Here is a 23,826-nt window from a genome sequence, read left to right as displayed (position 1 = left end):
TATCTGCGCCCGCATTTCGCGACAGAACGCCTCCTCCTCCCTCTGGGCTGTAAGCTTCGCCACAAGCTGCGGATCTGCCGGTCTCACCGTTGCCGGCGAGGAGTGGGAGGACGGTGTCTTCGTTGCCGCGCAGCGAGAGACACCAGGGAGCGCCCGGCCGGGGCGTCACCTCTGGCCGCCACGCGGAGGTCCCGGGTAGATGGCCAAGCGGGTTCCCTCGTACCGATAGGTGCACTTGGATCTACCGGGCGAAGTCGCTCGGGTGCTGGAAACGCGGGGAGGCGGGGCAAACTGACTGGGATCAAAAGCCGGGCAAAGAGACTCAAAATCAAAGTCGTCGGAGTCGTACTCAGGCAGCCGGGCATACAAATCACGGTCCTCCTCATATTCCCAAAAGTCAGAGTCCAGAAGAATATGAGGAGCCGGGCGGGTCGTGTTCGGGACGTATTCATACCTCGCTGGCGGAGCGTAAGACACGGAAGTGGAGGACATCAGGGAGCCTACCCGGATTGGGCAGGCTTGGTCCTCCGGCAGACGGTCTACCTCGCGTCGGTCCCGGCGACGCCGGGTCTTTCCTGCTGGGTCCTGTGATGGCCAGTTCGTTCTGTCACGTCCCATCAGAAACGAGAGTAGGACCCAAATGCAGGAACTCGGAAGATGCAAGGTAGTTCAAGAAGAGACACGTTTACTGTATGCAGAGGTCGGGGATCGAGCAGGCAGTCCGGTGCAGCAGCGGTAGTTGTGACGTCGGGCGAAGAGAACAGATGAGCGAACAGGCAGGAGTCGGTACACGGGGAAACAATCAGCGCAGGCAGAAGTATCGAAGTAGTCAGGCTTACGGGGTTGGTCGGAGAACGGACGAAGGTCGGTACACACAGGTTCAATCAGGGAAACGAGAGTGCTGGAACGGGGCATGAAGCTCAACGAACTGGCGGAGAACCAGTCGTCACAGGGTCCTATATATACGGGGGATGATCAGCCCGCATGAGGCACAGGTGTGTGCCTCCCAATTAGCGCACCCGCACAGCTTGTGCTGGAGCGGCAGGATCATGACAATTACTCACAGTTTCAATATCAATACTGCATTTAAATGTTGAGAAAAAAAACCCCACTTGAATTACAATTCAATTAAAATGTATTGCAGATAAATGCAACGTAGATAAATGCATATTTTAAAAACAAACTCTTAAGGATTAAAAGTTCAGTTATTGAACTAACTTCTCAGTTTACTTTGGGCGAGATGCGAGTTACACCCGGGATTAGTCGGCAGCAATCACAGGGCATATATAGACAATCAACCCCTCTCAACCACCTCCACACCTGTGAACAATTTTAGTGAACGTAACATGCATGTTTTTGGAAAGTGGGAGAAGTTGGAGCACCTTGAGAAAATCCACAGGAACGAAGGGAGAACATGCAAATGCCTCACAGAACTGCTGGATTTGGGATTCTGACCCCAAACCTCAGAACTGTTACGCAGATGTGCTAACCACTAGCTCATCATGACCATTTTCATTCTATATGATACAACAAAAGACTCTCATTGGTACTACAACTTAAATAACACTAGATGATTTTGTAGTAAGTTTTACATCACAGACACTTTTCCTGGTCTGAACTATATGATGAATATCAGGTACTGTGATGTAAAAAAAACTATGGACACAAGAGGTATTTTATATTTACTGTTTATTTATGAGTATAGACATGAAATATTGCATTGCCACATGGGCTGGAGGCTTCTCAAATGTTTTGGGCTCCCTTTTACTCACGAGGCCAAATCCGACGCGCACATGGTATAACTGCAAGGGGGCGAGTTATACGGGGTTGTTGTAATCTCGCAGAGGCACACAACTGACGTCTTTAACAAAAGGGGCTGTCTGCCCCCCTGAATTTTGAATGTGGTCCCGATCCCGCCCTCGATTAATTGGGTGGGGTCCTCAGCCTGGGGCAGACACAACAATCACGGGACATTACTGTCGGTCTTGGTGCATGTAAAACACTGTCAATTCACTCGCATATGTCTGCAGGCACACACTCCTAGGACTCTTTCAGTTGGTGTGGGGCCACTCAATTGTTACAAGAAATAACATCTGAATACGCAAATTGTTTGTGTATCCCTCCCACTTTGGTCTATAGACTTTTATAGTTTACTTAATTCTAACACTTTCCAGGTGTATATCTGGATTCCCGACCCTTGTCCTGCACGCTTCTTCTCCTGTCCCTGTCCTGTCCTATCTGGTTCTGTCCTCTCTCACAGGGTGTAGCACTTTTTGGAAAGTACAGCCCCAGGCAATAGCTACATTTAATGTTGCTTTGTAACAAATATTTAATGATTTGTTTATTTTTATTTTACTCACATTCTCGTTATAACAAGCGCTTTGTCTTTTGTCTTTGTTTTCTTCCCCCACTAGAAACCTTGTTCTGTTCAACTGATCACTCTCTCAAAGTAAACTGAACGAAGCTGACTTTATTCTCCCCCATCACAGCAGCTTAATTTGTTCATTCCCTTTAAGTGAGGTGCAATGCGTGCATGGAGAGAGCGATCTGTGGTAGGGAGTAATTAAATTGGTTTAGTATTTTTGTTTTGTTGTACCAGTCCCATGTGTACAATAGGGATGCACTTTTTAAAATCATCATAATGAATAATTTTTTGCACATTACTGAGTTTGCAGGCCACTCTGCTAGTGTAGAATTCATTTCTTTTGATGGGGAAGTTGACTCTAAATCTGAATCAGATTATGTTCTACTTTAAAGATTCCACTTTGAGAAAGGACCATCTGTATGCTGATCTTGCCCCCCCCAAAAAAAAAAAAAAAAATGCATACCTGTTTAAATGCTCTTGCAGCCGATTTAAGCGCTGTTCCACCTCACCGTAGGTAAGTTCGCTGGCCGAATTATCGTCTCTCAGCTCCTGGAACTGTGCTGACTCATCCAGGTAGTCTCTAGACTTCTTGCACACCCATTTATCACAGCACAGATCTGCAGAGAGTGCAAAAGAAACATGCATGCTTTACACACATACATGTGGAGCACAACGACGTCACCACTTAAAAAAACAAAACAATCTTGCTTGTTAAAACAGGCTGTAATTAATCTCAAAAAGCTTGCTGAGTGTAGGTTCTTTTTTGTAATACATCAGGCCTTTGTCCCAGTAGAATTACTAGAGCAATGTTTTCAAGTGGCAAACGAAGCCCGTTGTTATCACAGCTGGACACCTTGTGTCATTGCGCTTGCTCTCCAATCATGTGAGTCAGGAGCCTTTTTGGAATAATAATAATAAAGAAATATAGCCGCTTGTATGGCTTGTCTATCTGTGGATGCAGTGTGTGCAGGTGGCTTTGTACTAGCACGATGAGCCATAAAGATACGAGGAGCCCTATTCTCTATCATGTCTTTTTTTCTCACTAGTGACACTGTTCTTTGTCCTCACACGGCCTCAGCATCCCCTGAGAAAGTCAAAGGAACAATAGATAGAACCCTTATCAGGAAACACTATTGTGTTCTAGTAGTAGAAGTAACATCCATTTGGTCAACTGTACAAAATGTTAGACCCTTGCTATGTTTGAACTGCAAGTGGTTATGGCGCAGCGATTCTGCACCACTGGTGTTTCTCACCCATTTTTGGTGTTCCTAAAGCACTCCCAAATAAATGCCAGCACCCATAAAGTTGGAGACGTCCCCTGACCCCCAATTAAAAAAAAATGTATGTTGCTTGTGTAAGTATAACCCCACAGCACTTAGTTGGAAAATAAGATTTTAACAACAAATGTACAGCCACTCCCCCCTCAAATTTGATTTTCTCCACCCAATTTGCTGTCTTTCAGTGATAAAGTGCTATAACTTGACATCTTAAACCAGTCCTCCAGTTATTGTTGCCAGTATTTTAACTGTAAGCCACTGTGGATGTTATTAAAGGCTCCATCACACCATGACGTTTTGGTCAACATTCTCTGAAGATTTCAATCGTTGTATTTTTTAGCGTTCTCAAACACGGGTGACACATCTGGCGTGTGATTAACGTGTGTCTAACGCACGAGAAGCGTGTAACAGCGACGAAATAAGATACCCCAAAAACCATTAGTGTGTGCTAACGTGTCACTGGCGCGCAACGAGCAATTTGTCAACATTAGATGAGCGTGTTGAGCGTGTGACTAAACGGGTGAATAACGACAGAATAGCGTTTTTCTGGCGTGTAATTTTTACAGTGGAACGGGAAAGAAAATGTTGGAAATTTAATTCTCATTTCAGTTGTTCTCGTGAGTTTGAACAGTCAGCATCATGCCGCCTAGACGAAAAAAAGGTGGGGTGCGGACTTCGGCAACTAGCGCTGCAAGTAAGAATCCCAAGCATCGGTTTATATACCCATATGCATGGACGTCCGGGAAACGCTCGAATGACGCTCAACGTTCGTTTGACTTTAGTTACATGCTGTGTGCGCTAGGGGATTGTTCACTGGTCGTCAACAGGTCGCCAGTGAGTCGTTCCCTGCAAAGCAAACGATTAAGTAACAACCAAGTAACGCTACAGTAACGACTGACTAACGATAGCCAAACGTGTGCAACGCTCGGCGAACGTTAGTAAAACGTTCCACGAATGTTCTTGAACGTTCTGCAGCGTTTAAAATTAAACGTTGATGAACGCTGGTCTTGGTGAGAACTTTTGTGCATGTTCAAAACTTTTTTTCCGGACCGGCGTTCTCCACCGATTCCCAGCGATCATTGACGTTCACTAGCGTTCAAACAACGCTCTTCTGGCGCTATCCCGGCGACCATGGGCGACTACCAACGTTTCCTCAAATGCTATAGAACTCTGACTAGAACGCCATGGTGTGACGGGGCCATAAGTAGGAGTTGGGTGATATTATTTTTTTCTCACTATAGGAAAGGATTCAGGTGCTGCTCCAGTACCATTGTCCTCTGTTTGAATTGGATTGACAAAGGTTGGTTTTTGTGTCATGTACTTATGATCATTTTAAAGCCAATGTCTTACAGACTGGCATAGGCGTTTCTAATCTAGACCATTTTCATAACTTCAAGCGGGAGGCGGGGTACATTCTGGACTGGTCATCATCCCTATTACAAGAATCATCATTAATTTATTTGGTAACTTTTACATTTGATTCAAAACATGTTCAGTATGTCTGTTGTCGGCACACAACAACACTACAATAATTTGTTCATATTTTGGAGAGCAAATAGATACTAACTAGTAAACCATTCATCCATTTTCTGAATCACTTATCCTAACAAATGTCACAGCATAAGTAGTAAACAATCAAATGGAATAATTTCCTAAATTATTGCTTTGCTGAATCTACTGGTTTTAGTGAAAGTTTGTGAGCTGTTAGAAAACAGTGTGTCATGTCAGAGTCTCTGGCTGTGTGTAGGGTTTTTGGAGAAAATGTTGTAAAATCATAAAGACGTCACATAGTGACGTGTTGCATACTGAGGCTGTGACAGTAAACAGAACCATCAAACTGGTGTGTATGGAAATGGCAGCCTTGAAAAGGTCCATCATTGATGCTCTCATTTGTTGCACCACACTGCAGTGTCCAGTTATAGCTGCTATTTACAGCAACATGGATCGTTAGCATTGGTTGCTGTGTCCAACGAGAAGATGCTGCGTTGATGTTTTAATGTCACTGCACTGGCGGATGTGTTGTAGGGCATGTTACACCCACAAAAGGTGAAAATCAGTGATATGGAGAGTTGATCTAAATATAGAACACGGTATTTTTATTCGTATTTTGTTTTATCCCTCCCATCATTTACTTTTTAAAATTTTAAACACATTGTAAAAATACTTTAAAACCACCCCAAAAAATTCAAACAAAATTTACAGAAAATACAGAAAATTTGTGCTAGATATGTGCTTTTAAGAGGTGGGGTCTTTTGGACTGGCGATTGAATCTTCATGTACTTGACTGGACATGAGCTGTAGGTTACAGCAGCTCCTGTTTGAGCGTGCTAACTGTGTTTATGGGTTTTCTTCTTCTCCTGCAGTACAATAAACAGGTGGCAACTGCAGCCCTCTATAACTCTCCTTACAGTTTGACAGTTGGTATACTGTACCTATCACCTATAAAATTTAACTGTAAATCACAGATTGTAAATTTTACTGGGAGTGATTCCCACAGTAGACAAGTATATATGTTGCACTGAAAAGTAGGCAAAGACAATCACTCTAACATAAGGTTAAGCATATTTGCTAGGGATAGGGACCAAGCCAAGCAGCAAATGATAATAATAATAATTGCCTAGAGATGCCACAAAATATTAGCTAACAGCATGAACCTCCTCAACTCACTTCACTTTACATTGATGCCACAAGAAGTCAACAAAGCACATCATTGTTGAAGAGGTTGGAGTCACTGATCTGCAATATCTGCTTTGACTTGCAAGCAAAAATTAGAAATACAGGAAAGTATGGTGGCAGTGACCTCAATTCCTTTCACAAAAAGCAAATGGTGAACAATTCTTCAAAAAACCCGCTAGACCCAAAATGAATCCATTCCCTGCCCAGACCAAAGCAGAGACAGTCTCCTCTGTTTGGTGGAAAGGAAGGCGTATAGGAGTGTTTGACTAGGAGGGTGGGGATCCCAAAGAGCAGCCGTGAGACATGAGAGGGTAGCCCCCATGCCAGACAGCCAACAACCCAGAGATGCATGGTCCCATGGTATGAGCCGACTGAGAACTCCCTCGCTGCTCCTGTTACTATGACTGCAAGGTCCTCAACTGGCAGTCATTAGCCTTACTCTGTGTATCAGACCCCAAAGTGATTTGGTGTATTAAAAACCAGAGTGGCTCAGGGTGGGGGGAAGGAGTGTCGGGCACTGCTGCCCCCCATAGACAGGTGTGTGTAGTGCATTAAAAGAAAGGAGTGAGTGGCTTTAGACAACTCTATCTTAATATTAACAAGACGGCTGGGATAGGCTCCAGCACTCCCATGACCATTGTGAGGATAAGTGGCTCAGAAAATGGATGGATGGAATACAAAACTCCACAGGTGGGCTAACGATAAGCATTGTTATCGCTGTTGTTATCCTTTAAGTAATGAATATTTGAACACAAATGTGAGAACAGCTCGTGTCAATAGATAATGGGCTAAAGATCAGCATCTTTATCTCTGTGTTGTAACCCTCTAAGTAGTGAATTTGGAACACAAATAGTAGAACACCACATGTAGACAGATAATACAGGGGAGAGTCACAAGTAGTAGGAAGATTATGTAATGTGATGTACAGTATTTCTTACTTGAACGTTCATTGGTGATTGCTACCATAACGCAATGGACCTGATGTACCGTGTGCATGCAATAAAAGGCTTCTCTGTTGCTCTCTATTTCAAGAAAGAGTAAATGCAATTCACACAGCTTTTTTTTTTTTTTTCCAAGGCGAACAAACACATTACCTTGAAAAGATGGACTTCTCCTCAAGCCGTTTGTGACCTCGTTGTGTCCGAGACGATTAGAGTCCAGAACAGGGCTGCTGGGTGTCGAGGGACCCCGGACTTCGGAACATCTCTTTAGGCATAGGTTTGACTCCCTCCCGCTTTCCAGTTCTGTACTGACTTCATTGTTTTCCACTGGGGAACAGCAAATAACGCTGGTCATCCACTAAGAATGAAATAGGACGCTGTAGTTCCCGTGTATTGATTCTCTATTGAAAGTTTACCTTTGGGTGGCTCTGGTGTGAATGAAATCCTTCTTTTAATACTCCTGGTGCCCTCACCATCTGAGTCACAGCTCTCGAGACTGGGAGGCTGCAATAATATAAATAGTATTGTACATGTTAAGAACTATATCACTGTGGATGTCATTTGTCTCCCAACACATAGGCAAAGAGCAAAAGCCACACCCACTTGCACTGTTATAATATCTTTAGTTGAAAAACTAAACCACTACGGTGAGATATGAGCCATTTTTTGGATTACGTTTTTCCCCTTTCACCTGAAATCAAGAATTTGAGACTTTAGCACTGTATGGTGACAATGAACTAAACTCACTTCACAACAAGCAATATAATTCTTCAAAGAAAAAAGGCTTCAAGCTGTTTAATGCCAATCCTAGTTTACTGTCTAATCAACAAATACAATTACACATTGTGTATTTAAAAAAAACATCTCACTTTGCTTTAAAGACCACAAGCTTTATGCTAACACACACACAAAAAAGACCCATTTTGTCTAATGAATAGCATCTACGTGGCAGTGTTATTACACTTTAAGGAACAGATATTTGAGCACAAACGGTGAATCAACACACAAAGACAAACTAATCCAACAGTCAACTAGTCATGATACACAAACTGCTTAATTTCTTAACTTCTGTTTAATTATGGTATTACTGTGTTTTTATAAAGTACAATTCTAGAATGCTATGCAGTAAAAAACAAAAACATAAAAAAAAAAAAAAAAAAAAAAACAACTCAAAGGCTGGAATGGTATGGAGCCCCTAAAGGGTCATTGAAAACCCCCCAAAACTAACTAGTTTCTCATTGTAATAAGTAAGTTTCTCATTGTAATGAGAAACATTCTAATTGTAATGAGTAACTAATCCATTTCATGTGGGCATGAATAAAAGACCCTTATTCCTTATTCAGGAAGCTACCACTTGCAGGTAAATAAGCTACGACTACCTGAACGCAGGAAGCTGGTAGTAGGTAAATAAGCTACGACCCTTTGGTAGCCGTTTTTCGACACTCTCACTGTAATGAGTAACTTATTCACGAGTTACAATGAGTAACAGAATCATGAGTAAGTTACTCATTACAATGACAGAGTTACTCATTAAAATGAGTAAGCTACTACCATTTAGGTTTTTTTTTTCAATGTCACTTTAAGGGCTCCGTAGAATGGTTCGGTGGAATTTCCATTAATGTTAAGATGATTTGCGATATGAATGTTTTAAGTCATAGTCACACAAAGAATTAAAATCGTATTGCAATGCACCAACTATATTTGAAAATGTGAATTGTGTTTTTAGCAACAACTGTACTTTATTATCTGTAGAATAATGGAATTCAGTTTTAAAACAATATTCTGAGGGGAAGTGTTTCTAGTACATCAATGAAGGTCATCCGTCTTCTGACAATATTAACATAAAGAAATGTTATTGTGAAACCATTTCTAATTTGATGCTGCAAGTTTATTTTCCATCTTTGTAACTGAATGTACGGTGCTCTTACGAAGGGAACTTGAAAAACTAACATTTCATCACATTTTAGTGAATGAAAATAATTGACATTTGTAAATTGGAAAACACAGTGATCAGTTCAATCAAAAAAAAAAAAGAAGTCATTAGTGTTCCACTTAAGTCCTGTCAACGTCAGTAGTGCGCTTTCAAACTGTTGCCGACTGTCAAAACAAATCGAGAAGGCAGCATGCTAACAAGAAAGAAATGTGCTTCTCCTAAATGCACACGCCATCATCTGCAGATGAGACACAAGCACATATAGACACGCAACTCCCTTTGTAACATAACTTCAGCCAGCAGGCACAGTGAGGGGACATTAGGTCCCTTCAACTATACGAGATCAGTCATGGACAACGAATTTTCTTCTCCTCTTCATCCCTAACTGAAATAAACTTGAATTGCTTGACTAGAACGCGTGATACCGACGTTAATTCTGGTCTCCGTGGGCTTGGAGTCCTAGTACAATTTTTTCGCTTAGAGTGCAGAGATAATAATTGAGTTTAATGGGTTAAGTCATGACTCTTCTGTTTATATGGTACCTTGACTTAAGAGTGCCACAACTTACACATTTTTTTTCAACATACTGCATTTTTTCCTGCTATATGGTCTAGGTCAAAATTTGATTTATATTCCATTTTCAAAATTGTCACTGCTCGAGTAAAGTCAATTATAAAAGAAAACGAAAGTCGCTGATGCACTTTCAGCCATTTATCAAATGAGAGAAACTATCAAACACATGAATACAAAATGAAAACACTAAATTAATCATGTGGTGAATGGCCAAAATAGGAGCTGGAGTCAGAGATCCTAGCACATTAATATTAGAATTAATGTGTGAGACTTTATATCACTCATTGTTTCTTTATATTGTAATTTAATTTGTTTTTGTATTTATGTTGTATTTCTCAATACAGTGCTTCTTATCTTAAATTTAAAAATGTTGCTTTTTGGGTAGCCTGGACAGATTAATGGTATTTCAATTAATTTCAATGGGCATAATTAACTTGATATGTGACTAAACTGAGGTCATCCCCTCAGCAAATTAAACTCATAAGTCAAGGTATAATGTATTTGAACACAGGGTGCTTTAATAACATGATCTTGTACCTTCGCAGACTCATCTCTGAGATTGAAGGTCAGCTCCAGGTTGGCAAAGAAGTAGTCGGCAAACTCTGGATACATGTCCAACACCTCCAGAAGATCCTCCCTCTGGATGGTACTCAGGTCGCAGTAACTAAGAGCCCGGACGTCAGCGTTGGACTTTCCAGGTTTGGGAAATAGATGGATCATTTCACCAAAGATGTCATTTTTACCTGATTGTGACAAACACACAAACAGACAAAAGATCAATACGTGAGCACTCTATTTGCGATGCATGTGAAGCTAATATGAACACTTCATCTTTTTGTTTAGTTTGATCGTAAAGTATTTTTATAAAGACCGTACAAAATGAATTCAGAGATTTGTTTCAAAATATATTACTCCCGTTTGAAGTTAATTGAGGAAAACACGCAAAGACTGAAAGCTATGGAGTACTCCATTGTAGAGATAGTGTTAAAACTTTTTCACCATTTTCACCCAATTTTTCTATTTCTGAACTTGAGCGTGTTTGACCTGGTTGTGTTAGAGTGCCTCGTTGTTGAGTGCAGCAATTTCTCAAATCAGGGTTTCCATGATGAAGTTTGCACGTGTTTTCGCTGGATGCTCTCGCTTCTTGCCACATTCCAAAAAATTGGAATAGATTGATTATAAATTAAATCGTCCATTAATGATCTGTATGACTTTTTGTCTATATGTGCCATGTGATTGGTTGGCGACCATTCAAAGGCGCACCATGCCTCTCTCTCAAATCCAGCTGGGACAGACTCCAATATACCTGTGACCTTAATAAAAAGAAGCATGGAAAAAAATTAGCTGGAATGGAAGTTATTCTTGCGTAATGAAGCCAAAAGATACAGATCCAAGACTTTTCAGACCTTTCTATTGAGTAAGTCCAAAATGATTTCTTGGGCTCATGCACGAATGAGCATGGAAACCTACCTAATGATTCAATTTATGCAATGGTGCTGAAGTCGAGCTACCTCAGGAGCAAAAGAAACCCCTCAGGGAGCATATGAGCACGGCATAGCTGAAGATGTTATAATATGGTCACGTTCAGGACACAATATACAGACATTTTCTTAGTTGGCTCCAGGTGAGTCTCATACTTCATGTGTGGCATTGTGCTAAAATGCAGGTTTTGCCCCGAAGAAATGGAGCAAAGTGGTGCTGACGAAGCATCTTTTTCACCTCTCGCTGTATGCTGGAGTGTAAATAGACCGATCAATGGGATCAGTGACATTTTCGGTGTGGATGTTAATAATGGGACGGTGTGATTCAGCCGCCCGTGCTTAAGCCTCATTGTGTCAGGCTTGGCTTTGGAGTGCATTCATCCCATGGAGGAATGCACTTTTAATCCAAGATCACCTAGCTTTGCATTATTTGAATGGGTGTATCGCAGTAACAAAATATTACATACTCAGATAAGATTAAAATTGTTCACGGTGTGTATCTCTCTTTCTCTTTGTCTCTCTCTCTCTCTCTCTCTCTCTCTCTCTCGATATGTGCTGTCAAGAACTAGCTGACAGTTGCCCGTGCTCTTTTAACAACCTTTTATAGATCCACTTAATAGAAATGCCAGCGCCTCGTCCTCAGCCGACGACAGAAGTGTTGAGGGCAGCGTCTTGTCAAAATGTGGCAACATAAGGTATTTTAACCAGAACAATTACACCGCCCCCCAAAAAACTACCACCACGTTCTTCGAAAACTGAAGATGAACCCTTTTCTGCCAGATAATGTCGGTTGTGTGATTTTTACATGAATACCTTCGCTTCACAATTCAGCTTTACAAAGGTGAAAATATTACATTTTGATTGAGACTCACCGTGAGCTATTTATAATAATAGTGGTTTGTCATTATATTTCTTGTCATCATTACTGTAAAGTGCCTGAAGTGTCCTTTATCAGAATCACTTAGGCATCATGAAAATGTGCCAAGAATAATGAAACGCTGAGGTCTGATGGGGCCAAACATTTGTACAATAAGTCTATCGAAATGTGTATTATTTTATACAATTTTTTTGAATTGGATATATGAGATTTTGACATGTCCTACACATTGCTCTGCTATCTAGTGTCTGTAGTAAGTGGTTAAATGATTGGCTTTATTATCCATGAGGAGTAAATTATACGAGTCATTTTGAGCATGCATATTCCATTTTTTTTTATTAGTGATCTTAAGCTTTACATGTTGAGCCAGATACAATGAAATATCAATTGAGATTAAAAAAAAACTTTTAGAGAATCTAAATATAAATATTAAACTGTACATAGCTTGCTAACTAAATTGCGGTCCACCGTGTGCTTATTAAATGCTAACATTAGCCAAAAAAGTCCACCTTGACAGCAAGCTCACATGTACATCAAAATCAGAATAATCTTTATGTGCCAAGTTGTCTGATTGCAGTTAACTTATATTCACGTGTAGGAGCTTGACCAGCGCACAATTCTAAGTGTAACATCTACAATGAAGACAATGCTCATTTGAAAATCTCAATTGTTTTTGAGTGAAATGGAGACATCTTGAAGGCACCTTCTGATGACTGACTCAGTATTATTATAATACTGAGAGATATGTCTAATATTTTACAAAATTTAACTTAAAAAACCTATGTATAATGTATTGCATTTCAGTAACACTACAAACAAAAATCGCCAAACGAATCATGCATCTATTTTTCCGTTGCGCTTGTCATCATTAGAGTCATGGATGGGTAAGCAGAATCCTATCCCAGCTGGCTTTAGGTGAGAGGCAATTTACCCGTTGAATTGGTAATCACAGGCCGCATTTAGAAAACCAAACGTTCTCATTCATATTGACACCAATGGAGGATTTTGAGGTTTCATTGAGCCTAGTGTGCAGTTTTTTTGGAATGTGGAAGGAAGCCAGAGTATCTGAGAAAGTCCACGCCACTATGAGCGGAACATGCAGATGGCACACGGGAAGGCCTGAACTGAGATTCAAACCCTGAACTCCATTACTGTGTGGCCAATGTGCTAACCACTGGTTCCGCCATGCTGCCAAATAAGAAACATATTGAATTAAATACTTCTCTGACACTCAAAGTGTGTGTGTGAGAGAGAATGACAGCACACATACTGTAGCTCGTGTATGGGATCTCACCGGATTATAGTTATTACATAATGTGGCCAGCGAGTTATCACGAATGTCGATGTTTTCCAATTCATCCCAAAATGCACACGCCGTACTGTGAAATGTGAAACTGTCAAACAAAACCGCTTCAAATGTACATTTATCCTGGATATGACAGAAGTCGTACGTATCCACTACTGCACTTGACAATAATACAGTTGAGGATCATAGTGTGGAAGACAATAAAGTAAATAAGGTTAACAAGAGGTGCAAATTACCCAGGATGGCGACCACAATGTCATCTTTCAGGATCTCAATAGACCCACGGGACAGGAAGTAGAGGGCAGTGAGTACGTCTCCACTGTGGACCAGAGTGTCTCCAGGAGGGGCGTGAGTGGTCTTGAAGTGCATTGCCAAGGCCCTCAGGCAGCCTTTGGTGGCTCCTTGGAACACTTTGCAGTTGTGAAGAAGATTATTATTGAGGTGAAGACAAATATCTGCCTGCAGGCACTCCGGGAAACCTTTGAGCACCTACGAGGAGGCAGAGCAAATTGAGGGCCTGATTAAAAAAAATCAATCAATAGGCTTTGAAGTGAATTTTAATCTTAATCTCAGAAGAGTTTAAAGGGGTCACCAGCACTGTGCCCATGATCAGTGTCTTTATATATCGTTAAATGACATTCCCCATTAATATTAACATATATAAAGACAATTTGAGCAAATGTCTTGAAACGCAGCCATCATCATCATTAAACAGTTTTCAAGATGTAATTTTCAGTTTCAAAAGGTGACCCCCGCTATCACAATAATCCATCCATCTATTTTCTATAGCGCTTGTCCTAATTACAGTCATGGGTGTGCGAGAGTTTATTCCAGCTGACAGGGCGAGAGGCGTTTTACACCTTGGACAGGTTGCCAGCCAATCACAGGACACACAAAGACAAACACATTCACATGCTCACATTCACACCTATGGAAAATTTATCGGACAGGTGTCAAACTCCAAGCACAGGCGACATCCTTTTATATGGCCTGCTAAAGCAATTTATGTGTGTCTGCTTGATGTTTCTTCTTCCTCAAAAATCTGTACCAAAATGTAAATATTCCTAACATATGTGTTCTTTTGATAATTTATCTTTTGTTGTACCAAACATGAATTAAAAAAAAAAAAACAGCGGTCTAAGAATATTTGCCAAGACTGTATAATATGATGAGGTGATCATACTGTACATTTATATAGTTTAACAATCCGAACGACCTTAATTATGTGGCATGCGACAAGAATGAGTTTGACATTCCAGATTTTAGCTAACGTATTTTTGGAATGTGGGAAAAAGCATATTTGTACAGTATTTGAAGTATTTTTAGAAAACCCACAAAAGCACAGGGAAGCACGTGCAAAATCAGATTTTTGCTTGACATTTATCTTTTGTTTCAATTGAATTGAAAATGTTCATCATTAAGCATTATTTTGTTTGGGTTAGAACACCTTTGGTGTGACAACTTGATTCGAGGAACATTGACCCGATAATATAGAACGACGTGGCTTGCTCTCTCTTATAGTCTTAGATACAAGAAGGCATATCAGGTCCATGTCCACCCTGCTTGTTTCTATACCACAGTGAGGGGGGTAGAGGGCTTGGAGGGATGGGTGAATGTTTATTTGAAACCGTGCAGACACAGTGACCTACTTGGCTATTGAATTAGACAAGATAATAAAAATGTGATACGCACCTCCTGCTCTTGCCAAAGAAAAGACATCAAGTCCACAATGTAAAGCAGATAAAAGAGAAAACACTTGGCCTTTAGATTTATGCATAAAATCTGATACGTGTTTTGTGTGCTTCTTATTTACCGTGTTCATGTCAATTCCGTTGGTGTAGGCCCAGGAGTGCTGGAAGTACTCCTCCAGCCTCTGCCTCAGTGGATTGGGTATCTGATGAAAACGGATGAACTCTTTGACCCGTAACATTTGCGCATGGTAGCGCGCCGTACCCGAGTACAACCTTTGGATGATGGCTGAAACGTTCCCAAAGATGCTGGCGTACATGAGGGCTGGAATGCAGACCATGCATTTTATTATTTGTTTCTTATCAGGGTGCTTTGGTCATGACGCTGCCTAGCATACGTACTCACATCCGATCAGCATGACACAAATGGAAAAGATCTTCTCCGAGTTTGTGTTTGGCGAAACGTTGCCAAATCCCACGCTGGTTAGACTGCTGAAGGTGAAGTAGAGAGCAGTGACATACTTGTCCTTGATGGACGGACCAGAGTTAGGATCACTGTAGTTGTATCTCTTCCCTATGGACACTCCCAGATTGTCCAGCCAGCCAATTTTGTGCTCCAAGTAAGGCTTTTCCACATTACCAATGGCGTACCATATGCAGGCGAGCCAGTGAGCGATGAGGGCAAAGATGCACATTAAAAGCATCAATACGGCGGCGCCATATTCAGAGTAGCGGTCCAGCTTCCTGGCTACTCGTACCAGACGAAGGAGCCTCGCTGTCTTCAGCAAGCCGATCAGAGTGGTCGTCTAAATACATGTTAGGGGATGAGAATTGCTTTTAGTAACAGCAGTAATAAACAGTAAACAGTAATAAACTCGCTAATTAGTTTATTGTGTTTGTGTATTACTCCATGACATTGGGGACTTGATACGATACCCTGTGGTGTCAAAACCATTAAAAGTCATTTCTTGTTTTTGGCACAGTGATGGCACATTATAGGAGCTATAAAATCTCGAATGAAATGACAATATACATGAGCTTTTCAGATGGCCTTTTCTTTGTGACAGTGACATGGGATGAAGACAGTGTGCCAATATGTAGTAAGTATGTACATAATATATACTATTCAGGGCTATTTTTTGTTAGGCCTGGCGTGTCGACACCTGAAAACTCATTCCCCACAAATGACAATTAAAATACTGAGATGAGTCCACAGTCCCACTATGTGCCACAATCTATTCATTTTGCTGCATTTCATTGAGCTGACTTTGTGCTGCAACGAGAATTTAGGCACAGCAAGCCTTACAGAATTGTATGTCGTTATTATGAAATGTTATAATAAACACCAAGTGTGAGTTAATTTTAAAAAATGCAACGTGGGTATTTATGGCTCCGCAAAACAGAATTATATGGAGGTTCATTTATTCTTCTAGACCAATGAAAAATACAGTCAGCATACTGTAATCATATTTATTTGCAGCACATTTTGAGAATAATTTGTGTGCCCTTGAAAAATGCCCGCTTTACTAGTAGTCAGGACACCTATACATTTTAAATGAAATGCATAACCCATAAATATTAGCTGTAACAACAGTTTGCTCATGTTTATCTGTACAATGATCATTTAATGAAGTAGCTCCTTCTTTCTTTGTACTGTATATGTCCAATGGGAAAAACATGGGTGAGGGGTGGGGCTGCTCTGTATTGGTTGCTTGTCACCCAAAAAGCATGGGCTGCTTCAGTTATGGACGCCACTGATTTCAAAAATTTTTTTTTTCATTTCATTTTATTTCCTGACTTAAATTTAAGTTCACGATCAAGAAAGTAGGGCAGCACGGTGAACAACTGGTTACCACGTCTGCCTCACATTTCTGTTCAAAATCTGGCCTCGGCTGTGTGGAGTTTGCATGCTCTCCTTGTGCCTCTGTGGGCTTTTTCTGGGTACTGTGGTTTCCTCTCACATCCCAAAAAACAGGCATTTTAAAGGGAAAATCCAGTGGTTTGCATTAACAATGTATCCATTAGGTCATGTAATATGTACTCTATCTTGACAATGTGATGTTAAATCCTCTCTCATTTAATAGTGTTTTGAGAAGATTTTTATTGACAATTACGAATTTTCAGCGCCGCTGCCATTTTTGCGAGTCACAGGCGTATGTGATGTGGACCGTGCTCTTCCAAACGCTAGATTACATGGGACATTATGATGCCCAGCATTGATTTCTCGGATTTATACTCATCTGATGAAGAAATAGCACTATAGCCCCTGAAAATTCGTAACTGTCGCTAAAAATCTTCTCAAAACATTATTAAATGAGAGAGGATTTAATATCACATTGTCAAGATAGAGTACATATTACATTACCTATTGGATACATTGTTAATGCAAACCACTGGATTTCCCCTTTAAGTTGACTAAATACTCTGAATGTCCAGTAGGTGTGAATGTGAGTGTGGATGGTTGTGTTTCTATGTGTTCTCACTATCATGAATTGAGGAGCTTCATTCAGACAAAATTACATACTAACCCTGCGAATGGTGGCTTGCAGTTTGGGTTACCCCAACTCTTCTTCAAAGTCAGCTGTTTAGTGTTATAGAAAATGTATGTACAGATGGAAATGCGATCATACTGTCTAATCTGCTTGAGTTAAAATATAAATTATTAGCTGTTTGCCTTCACAATGTACTGCATGTTTTCAAGACACATTCAAGACTTTCGTTAAGAAGGATGGAAAAAAGCTGCGATTGAGATTTCAGGAGACACACATAGCTGACTCAGGAGTTGCGGCAGTGGTCAAAAAAAGATGCTTATGATTCATAATCAGGAGCTTTTCTGGTGTAATGGAGTGCCTACAAAGCATGATCAAGCACCGAAGTGGATCCGGGGCCATCAAACAAGCTGGCGAGGCTGGCAGCCAGCCTACCAATGACTATCTAACATCTGCATGTAAGCTGTGCACACGGTGCTGTTGGCCCCCTCGGCACATAAATGCATCAATGATTGCCATTTGGTAAGCCATTAATCCTTGTAAATGGATTCGAGAATGAGGACCATTCAAAAATAAAAAAAAAAGAAAAAAAGAAAAACATGCAATTTAAAGTAATCCTCCTACAGCCGAGACAGAGAGACTTAGGCTTTAAGTAGTGGCCTGGGTGCACAAGTCTGGACTCAATAAAGAGATGACTGTCCAGCGATGACTGAGTCACAATGCAGTAATACACTACTTCTTTGGAAAAAGCAGGTGAAAAAAAAACAGATAACAAACCTCATCTGATCCTGAGCCGAAGATAAGCAGGTCAAAGGGAATGGCTGCCACCATGTCTATTAAGAACCAGCCTTTAAAGTAATGGATTGCTATCTTGGCTGCATGGCTGACCACCTCCTCGTTCTGGTTCACGTACGTGGTCCTGAAGTTGATGAGGATGTCAATGATGAACATGATGTCCACGATGAGGTCCACCACATTGAGTGGGCTGCACGAGTATCCGCATTCACGCCTCCTCTGCTCCTCTTGGTCGTTGAGAAGAAAGGCAGCAGAGTAAGGCGTGAGGATGGCCGTGTAGATGACCAACAGCAAGATCAGCCAGTCCCACACAGCTTTGAATGGGCTGTAATGAAGAATGGTGAACTTGTCGATCCGGTTCGTCTGCAGCTTGTACTCTGGCAGAACATCAGCTCCTAGTGACAAGACCTGGGCGAGACAGGCAAGAGTTGACAAGGAGAAATCGGCTTTTTTTTTTTTTTTTTTTTTAAATAACTTCTTTTTATTATCTTTATGAGGTTATTTTGACCGAGGGTTTTGAAACCTTTTGGGGTTTTTTTCTCCCCCCCAAGGATCCCTTCACCTCAAAGTCAAAAAGCCATTGAAAAAAAAGTACCATGTGTACCCCCAAATGCCATATGGATAAAAAAAAGATTAAAATTAACAAAAGTGCAATTTTTTTTGTGAATGAAGTGGTATTTTTTTTTTTAATGAAAAAAGTCCTAATCTTTTCATGAGCAGAGTAGGGATTGAACCCAGTGCCAGATAGTAAATAGTGCGCTAGTGCAACGCCCCACCACGCAGCGATCAAGTCGACTACAGAAAATATTATAAGTCCATCCACCCTGAGAACAAAAAAAAAAAAAAATGAAAACATTCTAATATTACATACAAAATTCAATGCGGGAAATCATGTTTTAAGTGAATTTTAAAAATAAAACTTTATTCATGTAATATTACACTGGATAAAAGTCACCTACTAAAATGTAGAACTTTTAAAAAATAATATAGCTTATTAGGTTTATTATGTTTGTTATACCAATGAAAGTATAGGCTCTTTAATGATCCGACATAATTTGTGGGTGAGGGACTCCCGTTTGAAAACCGCTGATTTTGACAAAAAGTCAACTAACACAGTTGACGCTGTGTAATCCACCGTTAATTAAAAAGTAAAATTGCAACCTTTGGTAATTTTCTCTCGCCTTAATTGTCCTCCCTGAGAGACTGTCAAATAGATCAATGAGGTAAAAGCCAGTGTGAGCGATGACGCCTTCTGTGCAGTGGTCCACATTAGCGACAACAATGGGCTGACTTGGAAATGACTATGGTGCTCGACAATGCAAAACAATTATAAATGAAGGCAGAATGTTTGCCGGTGCTGTACAACACCGCGCTGACATTTAGAGCCCGTGTGTTTTGGACACTTGGAACACAGCTAGATGTACTTGCACAGCTTGTGACTTTAGAGAATAATAATATATATATATAAAAAAACCCTACTAAAACTAAGCAACCAAGTTTTATTCTGTCTGGATTGTAAATTATTCAGTGTCCTGGATCGTCCCCTGTTTTGGCCTAATAAGCCGTGGATGACAAAGACTCTCCTTTGTCATAAAACAATGTGCCAAAGTGAAGTTGTGAGCAGCAAAGGGGTCTTTCTATTCACTGCACATTCCTCTATTTTCAACCCATGAATTATACACTAGAGTCAAGATGAAGATCACTCGCTCATGTCTCAGTGGCGTCTCCTAACACGGAACTTGGGTCAACAGGGAGAAGGAGCGTTTAATCATGACGATGGCTTGTTCATCTATATATGTGGGATGCATTAAAGACTGATATCAGCCATCCCAACCAGTATTATATTCCTGTGCAACTAGAGCCTTCAAAGGGTTTTCTTATACAGTGGTGGAAATAAGTGGTGCCTTGCGATACGAGTGACCCGACTTAAGAGTTTTTCAAGATACCAGCTGTCATTCAGCCAAATATTTTTTGCTTTGATTTACAAACACAAACTTGAGATACCAAACTTTGTATGGTGGTAGTGAACTCAATTCAATTCATGTTCCAATAAGCAGCAGTTCGGCAAAAATTGAACAAGTCAGCTAAAAGGAAGCTTTCGGGTGTTTGTTTTAATGGCACTTCCAGTTGAAATTTACTGTCAAATTAAACATAAAACAATGACAATTACATTTTAAAGCAACCAAATTATGTCGTGTTAAAGAATAGCCTACTATCTTAATGCTAACAAAAACAGAAAATGCTATTGACATTGTTAGCATCGATAGTTGCGATTTTGGCTACAGATAATTCAATTCAAATGGTGGCGGAACTCATGTAGGCAGATGATACAACACATATATTCTTTATCCTGCATAAAAAAAATACAAATATGATTGCATCTTACTGTGTCAGTTACAGTAATAGTAGAAGTACAATGGTTTTTTTGGGTTTGCGTTATCATGACTGCATAACACTGGCTCCTAGTGGCCAATGTGGGCACACCAGAAAGAGCAGCACAGTGAATTGAATTGCGATGTTTAATCATGATGCAAAAACGTTGAATTCATTACGTTCGATTTAATTATGCTATCACACTACTTTTATAAAGTACATTATTATTATTTGGGTGGGGTTATGGTGGTGGTGGTGGAAGGTTTGCAGTGGAGTAATGGTATTTCCATGACTGTTAAATTGGGGAATGATGATTAGAGATCAGAATCATAATCAGCTTTGTTGGCCAAGTGTGTAACAACACACAAGAAATTTGTCTCCAGCAGTCGGTGCCGCCCTGGTACGACGATGTTTTGAGCTACGAGTGTATTTGAGCGAATTAAACTTGTTTCTGAATGTACCACTTTATTTGATCCTATACGGAATTATTAAATTCAACATAGGATCAAATTTATTGTCTCCTATTTTTATGGTTGTTTATTAATTAAAATGATACAATATCAGTTAAATATGAAACGGATTATAAAGAATGTGCAATATTTCGAGTGAAATACATGATGGCTCCCAGAGTTTGGTTGGTGTGCTTCAAGCAATTACCAATACTCTTGTGCTCACCTCGCATCGGTCAATACTTCCTCCGAACCTGGTTTAAGCCTCTAATGCGACCCCAAAAACTTTCACACCCAGCAAAAAACATCCCCACCTCAATCCAAAAAAACTCATACAACAAAAAACCCACAAGCAAAAAAAAATAAAATAAATAAAAAACATCCCACACTCACCAGAAAACATTTTCGCCTAGGAAACCCACTCCATCCTCTCACACTGAATAAGCCACTCACAATCACCAGAAATATTCTCACACTCACCTGAAACTCACACACAAGTGCACACGCACACATAACATTCACGCAAACACATGTACACACTCAAAGAAATCTCACACTGTATCACAATCAAAAAACCTGTCACATGCAGGACATAAAAAGTTATTTTTCACTAAAACTTGTCTTACAATAATGACAATAAAAGCGCTTTCTTCTGTCAGAGTGTTTTTTTTTTTTGCTTGAGTTAGACATTTATAGGTAGGTGATATATTTATTTTTTTGTGTGACCAATGTAATTTTTTTTTTACCTTGGATGGCACCTCATAGTTCCATCTCCAACTTTTTTTTTTGGGACAAAAATGCAAAAATAACATATATTTTTTTAATCTCATTTTGACTGATAGTCTATTACCATAATCAAATAACCATAAACACTTGACTTAATTTTTTCTAAAAGTGCAACTGTGTACCCCACTGTATTTATCTTATGATGTGTTCTATGTACTGTATATGTAAATATTCTTCCAGGTACATGATTGCCAGCTGCAATCTTACAGTTTAGTTTGCAAGTCAAAACAAATATTCTTGCTTTGGATATTTCTGTTATAAAGCCCTGAACACAAATGAGAACAGGCTCATTATTATTTCTGCGCTTTTCAGGAACGACCCCTCTCTTTTTCTGAATGTCAGCGCTCCTCCGCTGGGGCTTTGGCAGATTCCCAAGCCCACAAACAAAGCACCGCTAAACCAGGGTCTCTGACTTTTTCTGGGAAATCTGTGAATTGCCACCAAAGAGCAATTTCAAATAAAGGATCAGTCGTGGGTTGATGTTTCACCATTAAAAAAAAAAGCACCTTTAATTGCTCACCTGTGTCACTTTTTCTGTGACGTTGTGCGTCCTGTCTTTGACCTTTGGAGCAATGATTGTTTTCTCCGATGTTGGAGGGGAGTGATTCTTCTTGTCATTACCTTCCGAAAAGGTTAGGGCTATCAGAGGGATTTTGTTGATGGTGCTGTACTTGTTTATGTTGGAATCCGACGTGGAGCCGAGCAGGCTGGACTTCACGTGATTAAATGGACCTGGTGATTTGGAAGGAATAGACACACAATTTTGTGTGAATGTGAATGGGTCGATACATGTTGGCGGACTGATGTGTATTTGTATAGATTAGTGGACAGGCAGTTACATGATGTATGAATGTAAAATGACCCAATATTAAGATTGTGTAAATAGGTGTAAATACATAGCGCGCATACCTTCATTTGTATGACGGTCCCTGAATATACTTTTGGAACTGGAGCTGTACCCTTCAATCTCATGAACAGACGACGCTCGCCTCATGCTCGTGATGCTTCCTCTTGGAAAGGTATTGGACAGGGAGGTAGAGGACTGGTGCACCTCCGTCTGGTACAGCTTTTCCCACAGGAGTTTGGGGGACGAATGGTCCAGTGGTTCAGGAGCTATGCTGGCCTGGGAGGACTGGTGACTGGAGCTGATGAGAGCGTGGGTGTCATTGGCCTCAATGGGACTGCAAATGCTCTTCGTGGGTGAGGGGAAACTCTGCAGGGCTACCGAGTCCTCAGTGTCTTTGGGTGAGTCCACCATCACAGCATCTGGGTCCTCTTGTGGAAGAGATTGCTTGTTGGTATTCATTAAGCTCAAGGCAGCCTGGCGGAAGCGGAAAAATCTGCTCCCTAAAAATAGGCAAGAATTCACAAGAAATGTTAAATTAACAAGGCATAGGAGGGATGACATTTTAATGGAGGGGAATGAAACTCCCACGAAGGGGAAACAAATCAGTTTATATGACTTCAGTATAGACAAAAAATGTAACAAAGCTGTCACATTTTTTATTATTATTATTAATTGAAAGTATTTTTATTTTCAAATTGACAATTTGCCATTTAACTGAAAAGAACTCAGTTCCATTGAATATGATTTGTGCATGTATTCCGGACTTGGACAGAAGGAAATACGTCGACATTGACAAATTTTGGTGAGGCTATAGATTGTATAAATTGACTGGACGTAATATTCAGGCTTCAGAGAACTCAAAGCTGAGGCATTGTTGTCCAGGGAGCAGGCCAGGTAGATGTTAGCTTGCTGGGGACGGGACAAGATGCTACTTAAACTTATATTTCTCTCAGATAACCCAGAAAGACAC

General features: G+C 40.5%; 1 protein-coding gene across 1 annotated transcript in view; it reads right to left on the bottom strand.

Moving 5' to 3' along the window:
• The window catches only part of LOC133512059 (potassium voltage-gated channel subfamily H member 7-like), a 54,338-nt gene that overhangs the window by 7,139 nt on the left and 23,373 nt on the right, over nucleotides 1–23,826 (bottom strand). The window contains exons 5-15 of the mRNA XM_061841308.1: nucleotides 22,919–23,356; nucleotides 22,530–22,741; nucleotides 18,384–18,809; nucleotides 15,524–15,923; nucleotides 15,243–15,442; nucleotides 15,122–15,124; nucleotides 13,666–13,918; nucleotides 10,303–10,508; nucleotides 7,676–7,763; nucleotides 7,413–7,586; nucleotides 2,829–2,982 (exon numbers count right to left, since the gene is read on the bottom strand). Coding sequence (XP_061697292.1) covers nucleotides 2,829–2,982; nucleotides 7,413–7,586; nucleotides 7,676–7,763; nucleotides 10,303–10,508; nucleotides 13,666–13,918; nucleotides 15,122–15,124; nucleotides 15,243–15,442; nucleotides 15,524–15,923; nucleotides 18,384–18,809; nucleotides 22,530–22,741; nucleotides 22,919–23,356 — 2,554 coding nt within the window. The remainder of the gene's footprint in view (nucleotides 1–2,828; nucleotides 2,983–7,412; nucleotides 7,587–7,675; nucleotides 7,764–10,302; nucleotides 10,509–13,665; nucleotides 13,919–15,121; nucleotides 15,125–15,242; nucleotides 15,443–15,523; nucleotides 15,924–18,383; nucleotides 18,810–22,529; nucleotides 22,742–22,918; nucleotides 23,357–23,826) is intronic.

Source organism: Syngnathoides biaculeatus, chromosome 14, assembly GCF_019802595.1.
Source record: "Syngnathoides biaculeatus isolate LvHL_M chromosome 14, ASM1980259v1, whole genome shotgun sequence".
Taxonomy (NCBI): Eukaryota; Metazoa; Chordata; class Actinopteri; order Syngnathiformes; family Syngnathidae; genus Syngnathoides; species Syngnathoides biaculeatus.
The sequence above is the reverse complement of the archived record's forward strand: the minus strand, read 5'-3'. Positions and strand labels throughout refer to the sequence as shown.